The 18,012-nt window shown below is 49.4% G+C and overlaps 3 protein-coding genes across 3 annotated transcripts; all 3 read right to left on the bottom strand.

The window, feature by feature from the left end:
- On the bottom strand, positions 2,098-4,431 carry LOC8056382 (beta-hexosaminidase 2). Its single transcript, XM_002463027.2, has 2 exons — positions 3,397-4,431; positions 2,098-3,265 (listed from the first exon to the last, which is right to left on the bottom strand). The coding sequence occupies exons 1-2, from the start codon at positions 4,208-4,210 to the stop codon at positions 2,325-2,327; spliced, it is 1,755 nt and encodes a 584-aa protein (XP_002463072.1). The 5' UTR covers positions 4,211-4,431; the 3' UTR covers positions 2,098-2,324.
- Positions 7,790-14,198, bottom strand: LOC8056383. The gene is made up of 2 exons (XM_002463028.2): positions 11,751-14,198; positions 7,790-9,942 (listed from the first exon to the last, which is right to left on the bottom strand). The coding sequence occupies exons 1-2, from the start codon at positions 13,743-13,745 to the stop codon at positions 7,903-7,905; spliced, it is 4,035 nt and encodes a 1,344-aa protein (XP_002463073.2). The 5' UTR covers positions 13,746-14,198; the 3' UTR covers positions 7,790-7,902.
- Positions 16,613-17,695, bottom strand: LOC8056385 (fasciclin-like arabinogalactan protein 11). Its single transcript, XM_002463030.2, has one exon. The coding sequence runs from the start codon at positions 17,575-17,577 to the stop codon at positions 16,783-16,785; it is 795 nt and encodes a 264-aa protein (XP_002463075.1). The 5' UTR covers positions 17,578-17,695; the 3' UTR covers positions 16,613-16,782.

The following is an 18,012-nucleotide window of genomic DNA, read 5'->3' on the forward strand; positions in this document are numbered from 1 at the left end:
ACAATGACGTACCAAGTCTTCATGTGCACATTATGTTATCACCATTATAACTAACCTGGATGAAATGCAACGTGTGTATATGATCTTTACGTTTCGCTTATACAAACTGCCACAACCCACAAGCGTCGTAACTTAATGCATCAATTTGCATATATGACATCATGTCACAAATACTACAAGTTATATAGCAAAATTTGTGTTAATGTGTTGAATCCTCATGTGTACATTCTGTTATCGTCGTTATAACACAAACTGATTGAAACGCAATGTGTATGTGTTTTTCTCACATGTAACATGGGTAAATGACTGTAAATAGGGAGGTTGTAGTCCTTTCTAATATGTAATCTCTTCATAAACTTTCTAGGGGTGGCTTGGGATTCATAGATTGAGCCCTAAGCAGAAGGGGTGTACGGACCGGCGCACCTTGCGCCATGTGTTCAAATGTTGTAATGTTTAAATCTCTTGCTTATTAATGAAAGTCGGTCTTCCGTATCTTTCAAAAAACATGGGTAAATGTTGAATGTCCCCATTTAAAAGGTTTGTTCTAAAAAAGGCACAATATTATGGAGTAAAACAAGTTATGTACTGTGTATAATCCTACATTAACTATGGTATACTAGTAGGAGACAAGTTCTACCATTTTTAAACGTAAAGGTACTTTTTTGCGAGGAAACCAAAAGGTACACTAATGGCAGGGCACGTGAATGGTGTTTTAGGGAGCTAATTCATCTAGATCACCTTATAACTTAATATAAAAATCTTGAGATAAGTACTTCAATACTTCGTTTGTAATAGAAAGTAAGTAGAATTTAGCAATCCAACTCCGCGATATGTCTCCGCCTATAATAGAAAGTGCAAATAACGAACCTTAGTTTTTCTTTAGCAATAAATGAATTTAGTTTGATCGTGCAAAAGTCTAGGCCATTGAAAATTTTCCATAGAAATGGGCCACAATCCAGTTGTCGTAGGATGGAACTTTTCTAGGTGGATGGAACTTCATCTATTTTATGTACTATAATTCATCTTTTGAAGGAAATAAACCATCCAGTCTAGGCCATTGAAAATTTTCCTGTAACATTGATGCACACTGTCCAAACACTATTGTCGTGTATGTAACAGTGAGAAAAGAGAGCCGAGGAAACAATTTTTTATTTATCCATGTCACTTGTGTTCTTGCCATACACCAACTCCAGAACTTCGATCTACCATTCTACGCTTAAATACTCCATTGTTGAGTTAATGACCTACAAAAGCTAATCTCAAGCTACTAAGTTTAGCAAAACAGGAACACCATTAGTCCAAATAAAATGAGATTCTTTTACTACCTCATTCCTATATTCCAAATGCTATTCCTATAAAATTCTTGTGGTTTTTCATTCATCTATTTTACCACCACAATTCTATCTTATTCCTGTATTTGCTCTCGTTCCTACATTTTTTATTACTCCGTTCCAAACAGACACACACTAGTGTGATTACTATATGTTTTAGTCAACATTTTTATAAATTGGATGATTCTGATCACCAATATTCCGTTCAAAGTCGCATTGCCGAAATAGCATGGGCGTAGCTGGTACCGATCGCGATTTGACAGCATAACACATCCAGCTAGCATCAATAATCTTGCCAGGATACAGTAGTTCGCACACACCTTTTTTGGCACCCCTGATAAAACAACGGCAGTGAGCCTCGTACCGAGCGAACGAATTTTGGCTAGTCCCCCAGCGAGGCAGTTTGCCAACGCTTGTACCCTCTTGACTCTTGTCCATGTATTGGTGTCTCCTGCCCTGAAAATGTGAAAAGCATCTCGTGTCACACTCACACCTAGAAAAGTTCCATCCTTCAAGCTAAGCAACGGGCCACAATCCAGTGATAAGGCACCATCTTCCTCAAGGGAGGAGCGATAATTGACAAGAACATTCCCCATGGCACAACGCACAAACAAACAAGCATACCAGTCCTCGAAGCACAAACAATTCAAAGGTTTCATCAGCACCTGCGTTCTTTAATCACATCGAGCTACAAGCAATGGAGTCGCTGATAGCTGGATGGGCCCACACACACATAAAGCCGGCTTTTAAGGTACACAAACTCCACTTAACAAGATAACATGCCGTCCACTTCACTTTATATATAAACAAAAGAACAAACAAATGGTGTTTTCTCTCCAACACTGACACGAGAAACGAAACTAATTTAATTGTACAACAGCACTCACACCTTCGTTTTTTAATTTAGCTCGACACGTCGGATATGCTATATGATAAGGAGTAAATAAATGATAATATAGTTGGCAGCAGTCGTCAATGATTCTTGCCGGGCCGTTACTGGACCGCGTTGCACATTCCGGGGCGTGTTCGGCACCAAAGCGGCTGGATGGGCTCGGCCCGGATCCCCCTCCCCACCATGCGCTGCCTCCAGTCGATGAGCCGGTCGGTGGCCTCGGCGTACCTCTTCCTGCCCGACGCGTCGCGGTTGCCAGACCAGAGCGCCTCCGCCATGGCCGACGCCCTCGGCCAGACCCGGCCGTCCAGAACGGCCGTGTCGACCTGCTCCGTCCACATTGCCACCTCGCCGCCGATGACCAGCTGGGCCTCCTCGGCGGTGAGCCCGTACGTGATGTCGTAGTCGTACACCCGCTGCCACGTCTTGTACGGCCCGCACCAGGAACCGCCGTCGGTGTCGTAGTCGCTGTTGGGGTCGTCGTAGATGCTGTTGTTGCCGACGAAGTCGCCGTGGCCGCAGTCGAGGTAGTAGAAGGAGGCGGAGGAGACGATGGCGCGGTACCCGGCCTGCACGATGAGCTTGGTGTTGTTGGCGCCGTTGTTCCACGACTGCAGGATGGTGGTGGCCGGCGGGATCAGCGACGCGCTCACGTTCACGGCCGCGTCCAGCAGCACGTCCTCCCAGTACACGGCGGTGCGGTTCTTGGACACCACCAGCGGGTGCACCGCGCTCACGTACCGCTCCAGGAGCTGGCTCAGCGTGCCGCCGCGCTCCAGGTCCGCCTGGATCGTGGCGTCCGCCTGCCAGCAGCCCGGGGTGACCTCGTCGGCGCCGGCGTGGTAGAAGCCGTCCGGGAACAGGGAGGTCAGGTCGTTCACCACGTTGGTGATCACCTCGTACGTCTTGGGCGCCAGCGGGTTCAGCTGGCCGGCGCCCGGCTCGGCGGCGAGACGGTTGTTCCAGTCGCCGTCGGGCAGCCAGAACTTGCCCGCGCAGGTCACGGCCTCCGGGTACGCGCCGGCCCATGAAGCCGTGTGGCCTAAAAGTGATTGATAGGAGAGGTTCAATATTTGGGCCGCAAAATCAAAATCTAATGGACCAGAACACGAGAAACTGGCCCAGCCGATGAAGCAGAGGAAGGGAAGCTGGAAAACAGAGTGGAGAGCTTACCCGGCGAGTCTATCTCCGGCACGACGCGGACGCCGCGGCTCATGGCGAACTCGACGATGCGCTTGACGTCCTCGACGGTGTACACCATGTCCTCTCCGTAGGCGCCCTTCTCGGCGAGAGACGGCTCGGAGGGCAGCACGATGGGGAACGACTGCGAGTCCGTGATGTGCCAGTGGAACACGTTCATCTTGTTGGCCGCCATGGCGTCGATGGTCCGCAGGATGTCGGACACGGGGAAGTAGGTCCTCCCGGTGTCGAGCATCAGCCCACGGTGCGGGTACAGGGGCCGGTCCTCGACGCGCACGCCGGCGGCCACCAGCAGCAGGTCCCGGCTCCGGCTCCGGCCCCGGCCTCCGGCCCGCCACGACAGCTGCGAGAACGTCTCCAGCCCGCGCATGGCGCCCCACGCGGTGACCGCGGTCACCGTGGCCGCGCCCGTGGGGAGGATCTCCAGCGTGTAGGACTCATCCACGCCGTGCTGCAGCGGGGCAGCGAGGTCGGACACCGCCAGCGTCAGCGTCTCCAGCGCGTTCCCCGCGGTGACGTTGACCGCCGGCCGAACGATGGGGCGGTACGTCTCCTTGAACAGCAGCTTGGCGTAGCGCTCCGCGGCCGACACGAGGTACGGGTTACCCGACGACGCGACGATGTGGAACGACGGCGACACCGGAACGGCCGAGTGCGGCTCCGCCCACGACATGGACGTCGGCTTGGGCCACACATTGACGGGGAACGACGCGCCCGCGGCCGCGCACGTCAGGAGCGTCACCGGCCAGCCGAGCAAGAACAGCAGCTGAAGGAGGAGCGTCGCCATTAGAGCTCTGGATTGAGCTGCTCCGCGCTGCAGCTCTTGATTGGTGCGGTCCTCGACGTCAAGGCTCTTCGATATATATATGTTTAACTGGGGTATTATCTAAGGAGATAAAACTGCACAACCAGCATAGTTTTCGCTGCTGCCTCCAAGTGGCTCAAACCAGTGTTCTTGGCACGTTGCGTTCAAAAAAAAGTGTTATTGGCACTAGCGTTCGTCTGCTTCTTGTGCCGTTTCTGTCCACAACCTCTTGGTCTCCGGACTCCGGTTGCGTATCATATCTCAAATCTGGCCTTGGAGCATACGCTTCGGCGGTTAACTTACACGGCGGAGTTTCTGGCCTAAATAAAATCGCGTTCAGGCTCCATTTGGCCTGATCGGAACAGAGATCGAGTTGATTTGACGTCGTCGTCGTCGCGTATTCGCGTTGCTCTAGAGGAAACGCTGTGGCATACAGTAGCTTCCACGGCGTGACATACTGACATTGTTTAGAGCGCAGTGAGCGGACATTGGAAGGCCTGCTGAACTTTTTGTTTATGGGCTGGGAACTGCCGAACTAGGAACAGACCTAGTTGGATATGTATGTCCTTCTGTACTACTTCCTCCGTCCCCGAAAGCTTCAACTTCTAGAATCCGTACCAGTCAATTTTTTCTAACTTTGACTAACTTTATAGAAAATAGTATCAATATCTATGACATAAAATAAATATCTTACGAAAATATATTCTATAATAAATTTAATGGTATTAATTTGGTACTATAAATCTTAGTATTTTTTTCTATAAATTTGGTCAAAGTTGTAAAAGTTTAACTTAGGAGAACTCTAGAAATTGCAGCTTCCAGGGACGGAGGGAGTAATAGAAATGGTGCGAGCCGGCTCGTTAACAAAAATGTATGGTTGACTTAGTGAAGCTTCATCATATGTGAACGCGTGGATAGGACGAAGATTTATTCAGCGTGTTGTTTTATTAATACTAGCAAATATATACAAGCGCAAATGAACGAACACTATTACATCACCTGAAGACAAATGGCTCCGAGATTTATATAGCAATCACACTTCATTAGATCATTTATAATAGTGCTACCTAAATCAGACTTCTTACTTCTGGATAACCACCTATTTCAACACTATCTATTTTCTGTTGTGTTTGTCGGGTAGTGCTAGGTGAAATAGATCTCAACATTCTAGCAGAGAATAACATGCGGGGTCCTAATATTAATTGAGCTTCTGTCATCCAGAAAAATTTTATAATAAATCAGCAAAGAGTATTTTTAATCATAACTTTTTAGACCCGCGAAAAGGCTCTCCTCACACATTCTTCTCTCACCGTAGTACACCGGCAGAGGTGGAGGTGCGCCCGTGCCGGGCAAGACCACCGGCTTACACGGCAGAGTTTTGTGGCCTAAACAATCCGCGTTAAGGGTCCATTTGGTTGGAACACAGATCGAGTTGATTTTGACGTCTTCATCGCGTACTCGCGTTCCTCGTCGTTCGTTTGGATTTATCAGTGAAATCTGTCAGTCTTTCAGTAATGTTTTTCTCTCACAATAAATCAGTCAACAACTTTTTGTATGGCTTATTAGCCAAACGACTGTGGCATAAATTAGCTTCCACGGCATGAGATTGTTTAGAGCGCAGTCAGCTGACAGTGGAAGGCCTGCTGAACTTTGCTTTATTTATTGGGCTGGGAACTGCCGAACTGAGATAACGAATGTTTACTAGGAAACTAAACATATTTGCTTCAGCTACCTAATTTACCTATCATTCAGCAGTATTTTTCTCTCACAACAAATTAACGAACAATACTTTCAATCATGATTTATTAGCCAAACAAACAAGTTTTATGATGTGTATGTCCTTCTATACTAGTAACAGAAATGTTGCGTACCGGCTCGTTAAAAAAACTGTATGGTTGATTTGGTAAAGCTTCATCGTGTGTGAAAAGCATAGATACTAAGAAGAGTTTGTTCACGATGTTTGTGTTTTTATTAATAGTAACAAATATGCATGAAGGAACAGATACATTATTATATAGTCACTTGAAGACACATGGCTTAGAGACCTATGGAACATTCACATTTTATAATACATTGAAATCAGAAATATTTTTATGCGCCGACATTGCACCACTGACGTATGCGACATCCAACAGATGAAGGATGCGTGTCCTTCTACGAGGCGAAGCCACCACTAGGGCGAGCTAGGACGTCCACCCTAGGTCCTTGTGGCTAAGCACCCTTCCCTTACCCTAGAGTTGGCGTCTATCGAGCAATCGAGGGCACGCGGTTTGCTGGCGTTGCTTCCATTTTTTTCGAGATGAGGGAGTTAAGAGCGTGATGGGCCTAGCACCTGAGACACTAGGTCGCGACCTTCTAGCAACAGCCCAATAAAGACACCCAACGTCCTAGCCTTAGGACACCGCTCGTCCAATTTGACGTTGTGTTGTCGTGCCTCTCCTCTCGCCATCCTGCTACGCGAGTGTGGCCTCGCCATCCCCACTTCCCCAGATCTCGTCAGCATGCACCGACCGATTCGGTGCAGCCATGCCGCCACTAGCAGCTCTCCCCATGGCCCTGCCTCCACCTGATGCCCTGTGACCCGGTCCCGCCACCTAGAGCTCGTGCTAGCCGGCGGCATCCACCCCCGCCCCATGCCTCGGCAGGCCCTAGCTAGCTGGCTAGCCCACCTAAACCCTAGCTCCAGCTCCAGCTCCTGCCTAGCTGCGAAGCTGCCCTCTGCTGATAAGTCCGCCCTAGCTCATTTTTTAGGTTGGATTCATCACTTTCTACCCCCGCACCACACACAACAGACACATCGTTCATGGTGGGATCAAATGTGCAGGAGGACACACGTCACACGATTGCATGGTGTCACAGGATGGCCTTGTGGGACAACATCGCATAATTTTTTTTCCATTGAAATCGGATTGCTTCCCGTCAAGACAAGTGTATCCCTATTACCGCCCACGAAACCTGAAGGTCTAAAAGCATCTCCACAAATTTAAGCGAGTGCCCTAAAATCAATTTAGGACATTGGAGAGCTCTGCAGTAGTAGATTATCTAAAACTTGTCTCCTATTGTTTTTTAAGGATGTATAGGGAGATGGGTTCTTCTTTTTTATATAGGAGAGATGTCTTTGAGGAGATCTCTTAAAAATTATAGGTATAGAAGATGAGATAGGAGATCTGCATCATCTCCTAAAAGACTACTTTTTAGGTATAGAAAATTGGATAGGATATTTGATGAGGTGCCCTTAGTATGAGCAACAAAAATAAGTGCTTTTCAGTAAAAAAAAAGATGCAATTATATAATACTGCTTGGTCCAACTATCTTAAAAGTATAAATTTATATATAAAAATGGTATTAATATTTGTTTAATAATTAAGTATTACAGTATTATATTTGTTATCGGATATACTATTATATTTTTATAAACTCGTTAAATTTAAGTTGGTTTGACTGTGATCAAACTCAGAATTGATTTTTTTCCTATGACAGATATATTATTATAATGCGGTGCTTTTTGATTTTGATGGTATACAAAGCGAGCATGATTAGGGTTGTGAGATCGGAGAAAAGTTGAAAAAGATTGGGGGTATATATTGGAAAAAACATATTTCTATTTTCAAGGATATTCTTTCTGCATTCGAAATGTGCTGGCAACCGCATGCATGAGCTACAGAAAAGACGGATCATCTTCCCTCTGATAAAACACTCACAGAGGATAAACCGATGCTAGTCATGGATGGATGAGACTTGCCGGACGCCATTATGTACGAATCAAACCCGTCATTCTGCATCAGTGACATCATGCTGTAGCTCGTGTAGTGGGTCGGTGACAGATCAGGAAGAGGAGCCGTCTGGTCGGAGTCCAAATACTGCACGACCCTACGCATGGTGGGCCTCACGTTAGGCCACGGGTGCGCGCACATCAAACCTAGCTTCAGCACAAGCGTCGCCTCCTCCGCCTCGTACTTCCCCACGAGCCGCGGATCCACCACGTCCAGGACCGATCCGTTGCGGTGGTGCTCGATCACCCAGTCCACCAGCACGACCCGGCCATCGCGGTCGACGTCGCGGTCGATGGGCCTCCGCCCGCAGGCGACCTCCAGGAGGAACACGCCGAAGGAGAAGACGTCGGTGGAGGGCGTCGCCTTCCCCGTGCGCACGAGCTCCGGCGCGAGGTACCCCATGGTCCCGACCACGTGAGTCGTCTGAGGGTCGGTGCCATGGTCGTACAGTCTTGCCAGTCCAAAGTCGCCTAGCCGGCCGTTCATCTCGTGGTCGAGCAGCACGTTGCTCGCCTTTACGTCCCGGTGGATGACGACCTGCTCCCAGTCCTCGTGCAGGTACAGGAGGCTCGCCGCGACGCCCTTGACGATCCGGTACCTCTCGTGCCACGACAGCACCGGCACTTGCTGGTCGTACAGGTACTTGTCAAGGCTCCCGTTCGCCATGTAGTCGTACACCAAGATGAGCTCGCCTTTGCGCCTGCAGTAGCCTAGCAGCTGCACGAGGTTCCGGTGCCGGAGGCGGCCGATGCTCACCACCTCCGCGACGAACTCCCTGACGCCCTGCCTGGAATCATGCGACACCCTCTTGACCGCGATCTCTAGGCCACTGGACGATGGGAGCACTCCTCCTCTGTACACTCTCCCAAACCCTCCGACACCGAGCAAGTTCCTGTCGCTGAACCCGTTGGTGGCGTGGAACAGGTCCTTGTACGAGAAGCGGTGCGGGCCGAACTCGTCCTCCCAGTCTTCCCGCACCTCGGCGAACCGGCGCCGCCTCCACACGACGAAGAAGACGGCCGCGAGCACGGCGGCCACGAGCAGCGCGGTGGCGAGTGGCAGCAGGACGTCCAGCACCTTGGACCGAGGCTTGGGACCCAGGCGTGGCAGGACGGGGAGCTTGGACATGTCCAGAGGTGGGGCCGGTCCGTCCAGGCTGAAGCTCCACCCGAGCACGTAGTGGCGCGTGTTCAGGACTCCCGACGACGACGAGAACCCTACGTACATCGGGCCCCGAGCGACGATCGTGGAGAGGTCGACGGCCGTGGAGATCAGAGGCCTGGTCGGCTTTGGCACCTGCACTGGAGCTAGCGTCACGTCGAGCTGCCCGGCCTGGGCGTCGTAGTCGATCCACACCTGCATCGACTTCCGGCTGTTCAGCTGCAGCCCCCGCAAGGCGCCGCCGTCCGCGTCGTCGTAGTAGCCGGCCGGCGTGGCCTGCTCCGACACGAGGCTGTTGACGTCGACGCCGACGTGGTTGCTGTTGATGTCGCGGAGCTCCGGGTTCATGATGGTGTCCAGCTCCACCGCCAGGACAGGGTCGCTCGCCGTGCCGTTGATCGCGCCGAGGATGCCCAGGTACTGCCCGGCTTTCGCCGCGGAGAAGTTGGTGGTCGGGGCCACCACGAAGGCGAGGCCCTGGTCGCTCAGCCCCTCGATATCGGACACGATGGCGAAGACGAAGCACGTCGAGAAGGACCGTGCCCGCGCCGCGGCGGAGGAGGACGCGTTGAGGAAGTGAACGGGGGTTGGGCGGAACGCGTGCGCTTTGGCCTGGAACGTGGCGTTGGTCAGCGCGAGGAGGCCGCCGGGCGTCACGGCGGCGAGCCCGTCCAGTGCGAGGTCCGACGCGGTGAAGCCTTGGTAAATGAACTGGTCGCCGTCGTCGGCGGACGACGAGGGGACATGAATCACGAGGAGCAGGACGACCAAGGATACGAGCTTAGTAGCAGACATATTTGGGTTTGCCTTGATAAGCCCTGGAAAAGCTTTCAGGCTCTGTACTCTCTTTGAGATTTCCGGTTGGTTGGATGTCGAACTGATCGAGTGAGACTGCGAGAGTTTTGCTGCACTAGGGGTGTGCTTAGAGAGAGACACACACAAAGGAATGTGCAACGAACATACGCAGTAGTAAATGGATCTACTGTCAGGTATAACCATACACGCATCAATAATTGTTGTCAGCATACGAACATACGCTTTGATTTAAGATGGCTGCTTTTCGGACTGTTGTGCGAGCACAGCCTGGTAGTCGCCGTGCCGTGCGCTGCCGGGCGCATTCGTTGTCGTTCTGAATGAAGTCACTGCGGTCGCCACGCACCAGCCACCACAGCTGGAAAACGAGCTGACGAGTGCCGCTGAAAAACCTGACTCTTCCACGCTGCTGTAACAATCAGCAGCCTTTTCAGACTGACTGACATTGGAGTGACATAAATGATCAAACAGACTGTTCTTTAGGAATCCTTTTGCAGACTGAAACAAAACAAGAGAAGCACACAGATTATTGTTCTACTCTCGGATTGGTACACCTACTTTCCGGCCCACATTTCTTCTGGAATCCATGGACTTCTTCCTCTTCTATACCTCCTGACAGCGAAACATTTCTAGTACTTCACAAGTCAGGCAGTAAGCAACTACTGCATAGTAAGTATTGTTTTCTCGCTGGTCAGCTCTGGAGTCGTGATCGATCTTGATATGGATAAAGATTTAGCGCTTCGAGCGCATTTTGAATGTTTGTTCTCCTGCGGCGATCCGGCCATCCTTGAGTCGCCGTCACCGGGTATGCGTGAGTGATCACTATTGTCGTCAAATGCTCATTTTCCTTTCCTTTGAAAGGAAGACAAAATATTTCCATAGCGCGAAAAAAAAGGGTATACATATGCTAGTTTTCGGTTTTGCAAAACAGAAGCAACTGATTAGAACATGCGTTATTTATTAAGATGAGGCAGAGATATTAAGGCTAAGATATGATTGCGTACAATGTGATTGGATATATACACTAGCCGGGGCATGTTTGGATGGGCTACAGCTAGTTTTAATTGGGCTAAAAATTAACTCAAAGTAGCTGATGTTGGACGGTTGACAGCTAGTATAAATACCCTAGGACTAAGTTTAGCTCACTTTTAGATAGGTAGCAATACACTCTTGTATCCAAACATGCTCTTAGCTTTGCATTAGGTCTTAAACGATATTCCAAGCCATCATGATGTATGAAATGTGTGTGGGCATTTTATTGTCCTGCATAACACTTAGTAATAAGACTGTATTTAGTTACTGTATGGTGTGCTTGTGGCCATCTACATGTCCTAGTAGATATTGAAGGGGTGAGAAGATCCTATATATTTTAGTCGGGGTCTATTGGTGTGTGCAAGTCTGAATTGCTTAATAGGATCAAATCTCATGTAGTAGTAGCAATGCAATTCGAATCTTGCTTTAAGGATTGTACAAGTCTATATAAGAGCCACTATAAACAAACCACTGATAAACTACACTCCACAAGTCTAGATATAGGCTACTACATAACCTAAGTACTTCTCAACAGGAAATAGCATTATCAAAAGCTGTATAAACTCACAAATGAATGCTCCATATTAATTTGGAGTATTTTAGAAGCCTTCAGTAAAACACTAGAAGATCAATTTCTTATTACAACGACAACAGGATCAACAATTACACTCCCGAAGTGCAAAAACCTGTCATCTTCCCCTAGAGAGATCAGAAATAACACCCATGGTCGTGGTCGACGACACGCATGGCATCGTATCCTGGCTCAACTCCATGCTATACATCCGCTTCATCACGGTGAAGCCGAAATACTCCGGTGACAAGTCCGGAAGGATCATGTCGCCGTCGAGGTACTGCATGACCTGCCTCATGGTTGGCCTTGCGTTGGGCAACGGATGCGAGCAAAGCAGACCAAGCTTTAGTACCAGAGAGACCTCATCAGGATTGAAACCGTCAGGGATCATCGTGTCTGCCGCGTCAATGATCAATCCCCTACGCCAACGCTCAGTCACCCAGTCCACGAGCACGGTGCGGTTGTTGTGCTCATCTTGCTGGATTGGCCTTCGTCCACAAGTGACCTCCAGAAGGAATGCCCCAAAAGCAAAGACATCAGTCGCCGGCGTTGCCTTGCCGGTATGGCCCAATTCAGGTGCCAGGTACCCCATAGTTCCGACCACATGCGTCGTATGCGCATCAGTTCCGTGATCATACAACCTTGCGAGGCCGAAATCTCCTAACCGTCCGTTCATGTCGCCGTCAATGAGCACATTGCTTGCCTTGACATCTCGATGAATGACGACCTGCTCCCAATCCTCATGCAGGTACAGCAGTCCAGACGCCACTCCTCTAATGATGTGAAATCTTTGAGGCCATTCCAGTGCACCCTTGCTTCGATCATAGAGGTACTTGTCGAGGCTACCATTCGGCATGTAATCGTAGACCAAGAGAAGTTCACCTTTGCGCCGGCAGTAGCCGAGTAGCTGCACGAGGTTGCGGTGCCGCAGCCGCCCCATGCTCGCGACCTCAGCGATGAACTCCTTCATGCCCTGCTTCGACTCATGGGACACCTTCTTCACCGCGACCTCCGTGTTGGATTTGCGGAGAACGCCCCTGTACACGCTCCCGAACCCTCCGGCGCCGAGCAGCCGCTTGTCACTGAACCCTCCGGTGGCATGGTACAGGTCCTTGTACGAGAACCGGTGCGGCCCGAACGCGGTCTCCCAGTCCTCGCGCAGCTCGGCGAACTTGATCCGCCGCCGCACCACGGCGTAGATCAGGACGCCCACGGCGAACACCAGCGTGGCTGTTGCGATGGGAAGCACGATGTTCAATACCTTGGACCGCGGCTTGGGCCCCGCCGGCGGCAAGGCTGGCAGCGCCGAGATGTTCAGCGCCGGGGCCGGCCCGTCGAACGCGAAGCTCCAGCCGAGCACGAAGTGGCGCGAGAAGAGGATGCCCGTGGCCGACGTAAACCCAACGTACGCCGGGGTGTCCTGCACCACGCCAGAGAGGTCGACGGTGGTCTGCAGCAGCGGCTTCTTCGGCCTGGCCAAGCCCAGAGGTGCCATGGTCACGGTGACCTGAGTTGCCCCGCTGTCGTAGTCCACCCAGACTTGCATGGCCGTCCGGCTGACCAGGCTCAGGTTCCGGAACTGCCCGGTGCCGTCGTCGTAGTACCCGGCGTCCGCAGCGGCACGCGACACCAGGCTGTCGACGTCGACGCCGACGTGGTTGCTGTTGATGTCGAGGAAATCGGCGTTGAAGAGCGTGTCCAGCTCCACGGCGAAGACGTGGGTGCTGCTGTTGCCGTTGTCGGTGCTGTTGAGCAAGCCCAAGAACTGGCCCGGCAGCGCGGTGGACAGAACCGCCATGTCCGATGAGACGACGAAGGCCAGGCCGTGGCTGCTCAGGTCGATGTACGGGCCGAAGATGGCGAACACGAAGGTGGTCGAGAAGGACCGCACGGCGGTGGCGTTCTGGGCGCCGGGGTCCCGGAACGGCAGCGGTGACGGGTGGAACGCGTGACCTTTCATCTGGATGGTGCCGTTGGTCAGCATCAGGAGTCCGTTCGGCGTCACGGTGGACGCGCCGTCGCCGTTGAGGGTGAGGTTCGCGCCCTTGAAGCCGTTGTAGACGAACTGCTCGTCATCGCTGCCGGCGGTGGCGTCGTTGGCGCAGCGGCCAACAGGAACGAGGATAAGGATCAGCAGAGTAGCCAGGTGGAAGGTCTGAAACAGCATTGCTTCAACGCTACGGTCGATTTTCTGAATTGTAAACAGCAAGCCTCAGTTTTTGTGAGACAGTGTGAGCATTAGGCCGCCGCCAGGATGAGACTTTGCGAAGTGATTGTCGCGAGGAAAATTCTGGGATCCTTGTAGCGCGTCAAGAGTAGAACCTGCCAAGCCTGGGCTGGGTCATGTGGTTCAGTGGTTGGTGGCGACGTGGCGTTGCTTGGAGGCTCTGATCAACTGCTATTGGGGTGCCAAGCCCGCGGCGTACCCGGCGCGCCGTGGACAGCGTGCAGCCGTGCACGCGTGGCGTCTGCACACAAAGCTATCAAGTTGTAGAGCCGCGGGCGACGGCCGCGCCCGCCGTGTCCTTTTCAGCAGATGGACATTGTTGTCCCCTCCACGGTGCTGCAGCTGCATACAAACCTGCCCCAACAGCTACGGCGACATATATACAAGACTTCCTGGATGGCCAGCCCGCTAAGCTAAGGCCTTGTTTAGATGCGAAATTTTTTTGATTTCGCTACTGTAACACTTTTGTTTGTTTGTGACAAATATTGTTTAATCATAGACTAACTAGGGTCAAAAGATTTGTCTCACGATTTACAGGCGAACTGTGTAATTAGTTTTTATTTTCGTCTATATTTAGTACTTAATGCATGTACCGCAAGATTCGATGTGACGGAAAATCTTGAAAACTTTTTGGTTCGTGGAAACTAAACAAGGCCTAAGCCGCGGACGCACAGTCGCACATTGCCTATTGTATCTATGTGTCGTTTCGTTGCAATGATAACTATCCCAACGAAATATTTTGCGTGACAAAAGGATAGATTGCAACGAAACAATGTATGTGGCAAAAGATCCAACTACAACAATTCAATTTTTTTTGAGAATTATATAGAATAATGCAGACACTCATAACATACATACATTCACCTGTATAAACATACGTACACAAATTCAATCTTTATGAGCATCCCTAAGGGCACCTCCAGTGTCTCAGCGATTTTGCTCTGCAAAAGTGTCAGAGTTAGGCATGGTTCGATAGCTGTAGTGTTTGGTTCGGTTGATGGGCCTCCGTTTTAGATTAGAAAATTCAAAATCGTCAGCTCAGCTACCGGCATCAGGCCTCCATGCATGGATTCTGCTTGCCTTTCTATTTTTCTATTCGAGTCTGTTCGAACCATCTGCAGGATGCGAACCAAAGAAAGATTGTGTATGGTTCGGATACTCCAGTGTATAAATCGAACCATCATGCCTCTATGGTTCGGTTTTGACACACATTGGAGATGCTCTAAACGATTGAGCCGACAAATCACGAGATTCACGAAGTCAGCACAGGCCACAGAGACATCGCCTTCCACTAGAAGCATAGCGCCATTAAATCCTGAAATAAATCTAGAAAAATACGAGTACCCATGTCAAGTCGAGAAATTGAATCCAGGTGGACAGGTTTCACCACAAGCAAGCCCGGCACATACTGTATGGCAATAATGCCTATTGCCACCAAATAATTTCATGGTAATATAAACTATCACCACGTCGATAGTTGTCGTAATAGCCTAGTAAAATGATTTTTAGAGGCATCTCCTTTCTAATAGAAATGGTTGTCTTAGCACGCCACCACTAACCTTCACGAGAGGTACCGTAGCTATACAGCCGTTGTTACAAATCATTTTTAAGGGGCGGTTCGATTAATAAATCTACCTCTAAAAATGTATTCATTTTTACGAATGGTTCTGTTAAGAGAACCCTCTCTAAAAATGCTATTTTCAAAAACCATTGCTTATATCATCCATCTCTGAAAATGAGTGATGTTTAGAGACGGTTTTATTAAGTAAACTGCCTCTGATAATTGATTTTCAATGATGGTTGACTAAGTCAGTCGTCCCATAAAAATAGTTGCTACATAAATAAATTAATATATTTTTAAACGAAGTTAGATGAAAATAAAATTTGTATCAAAATTGTAGAGCTCGAGGAGATCTAAAACTTTGTACTTGATAAATTTTTTATTTGAGACCATTTAGGGTTCCAAATATATGAAGGAAGTCTCAAATGTTAAATTTCAAATTTTTAAAATTTTCAAAGAACCTTGGATAGACAAATATTCTATATTAGTGTTGTAGTGCTCGACGAGATCTAAAACTTTATAATTGGAAGTTTTCTTGTTTAAGATTTTTTACCAGTTAAAATAATGATTATAAGATTCATATATATTAGTACAAATAGACAATAATATCATAGAACTAGACATGAGTGATTGTATAGTTTATACAATGTTATGGGAGGGATTGTATGAGGAAGAGGTTGTGGGTTCAAATCGTAGGAGTTAGCGATAAAAAATATAAACCTTGTGAGCAATTGTCAGCCCTTCAAGCTACATTAATTTTATTTTATTAGACTGTAAATAATTTTTAAAATAATTTCTAAAAATTACTTATTTTTTATAATTACTGGCATAGTAGCGGTTTTAAAACCGTCTCTGAAGGTCATTTTTGACCGTCTCTAAAAATCTTTAGATATCATACGTGTCATGTATTATTTATTGTGATGGTCCATCTCATCATGGCAATAGAGCTACATTAATTTTATTTTATTAGACTGTAAAAATTTTTTAAAATCATCTCTAAAAATTACTTATTTTTATAATTACTAGCATAGTAGCGGTTATAAAACCGTCTCTGAAGGTCATTTTTGACCGTCTCTACAAATCTTTAGATATCATACGTGTCATACGGTCATCTATTATTGCGATGGTCCATCTCATGGCAATGTGTCGATAGAAACTGGCATACGTATTGCAATGGAAACATAAATGCGAGATGCAAACTTTAGACCATACTAATACTTGCCACGCTTCCCAAGTGACTACGATTTGGTCCCAAAATGGTACATGTTGCAACCATTTTGGTCTAAATTCAGCAAAATTAGAAGTATTCACTCTGATCCGAACCGAACATCCGAATAGGTAATAAATATTAGAAGAAATGTGCTTGAATACAGTTTAGGATTTAAATGGACACGTACATTGCTCGATTGCTATCACTTAACATGAGAGCAGGCTGAGCACGACCGCGGACGCAGTAGCAGCAAAAGCCAGCCACCTACTGGTCCTTGTGGTGTCTGCCCCCGCGGCGGCCGTGGCGTCAGCCTCATTAGCAGGAGCGTGATCACCAGCCGCCGTCGAAGAAGGGGCTTGCTTCTGCGGTTTCGAGGCCGCCGCCGGTGCCTCGGCTCCATCCTTCACGTCGCTGCGGCCGAAGAGCGCCGGCGAGAGCAGGACCTTGTCCACGGAGTACACCGCCAGCGGGTACGCCGAGTAGAGCGTCTTCCCAAGCATGGCCTCCATGAGCCCCGACGACACGTTGACCCGCCGCTCGCCGCCGCTGGTGACGTTCACGGTGTACACGCCGTGCTGGCCGGAGGCCTGCGTGCGCACGGGGTTGGTGGTGGTCTGGAACGTCACGAAGGTGTAGTACTTGGGCAGGATGTGGAACAGCACCAGCTGCGACTGCGCCTGCGCGTCCATCCGGTTCAGCGTGCCCGGCCTGAGACCCGCGAACGCCGCGTCCGTCGGGGCCAGCACCGTCAGGCCGTCGGCGTTCCGGTCGCTGTCCAGCAGGCTGGCCACCTGCGAGGTCACCTCGGTGTCCTTGAGCAGGCGAATGAACGCGTTGTACTGGGAGCCCTTCGTGAGGATCTCGGTCAGATTGAGAGGCCCCGACGGAGCTGGACTCGGCGCGTCGACGCCGCCGCCTGCGGCCTCCGTCGAGACAACGGCAGAGATGGCTAGTAAGGCTAGCACAGCATAAGACATTCTTGCAGCTTGGAAGCCAAACATTTTAATTGTTCGCCAACTTATTCGCGGGGAAATAGAGCATGCTTATGCTTATGCAATAGTGGCAATAGGAGGTTATTTATGTAGGAAGAAGTGAGAGTAGGAGGAATGGGGCTTTCTTGCAGTTAAATAACGGCCAAATGGTTGGTTAGGCTATCTTTTTTCTAACCGGAGGGGAAGACGAAGACGTCAGGGATTTAAGCGTTTTGTATTGGCTATGTTGCAGGTGGAATGTGCAGATCTAAGCAAGGGACCAGAAAGGTTGTGATGCCACCGGTTCTTATCCACCTAGTGTGGTGTGACTACAGAAGTGCAGAATCACGAGCGCAGGATTTGCTAATGCATTTGTGCTTCAGAATTTGCTTCCCATTTTTATCAGAGCCACTCACCCCTTATCTTCAATCAAACAGCTATCAAAACTAACAAGTTATTCAGCCG

Source organism: Sorghum bicolor, chromosome 2 (assembly GCF_000003195.3).
Source record: "Sorghum bicolor cultivar BTx623 chromosome 2, Sorghum_bicolor_NCBIv3, whole genome shotgun sequence".
NCBI lineage: Eukaryota > Viridiplantae > Streptophyta > Magnoliopsida > Poales > Poaceae > Sorghum > Sorghum bicolor.

Bases quoted from the DNA above. Each gene is read 5' to 3' on its own strand.
- LOC8056382 (XM_002463027.2), bottom strand. From the start codon at position 4,210: ATGGCGACGCTCCTCCTTCAGCTGCTGTTCTTGCTCGGCTGGCCGGTG. The intron at 3,266-3,396 runs GTAAGCTCTCCA...AATCACTTTTAG, and splicing joins GCCGGAGATAGACTCGCCGG to GCCACACGGCTTCATGGGCC.
- LOC8056385 (XM_002463030.2), bottom strand. From the start codon at position 17,577: ATGTTTGGCTTCCAAGCTGCAAGAATGTCTTATGCTGTGCTAGCCTTA.
- LOC8056383 (XM_002463028.2), bottom strand. From the start codon at position 13,745: ATGCTGTTTCAGACCTTCCACCTGGCTACTCTGCTGATCCTTATCCTC. The intron at 9,943-11,750 runs GTGTCGTCGACC...TCTGCTACTAAG, and splicing joins GCCAGGATACGATGCCATGC to CTCGTATCCTTGGTCGTCCT.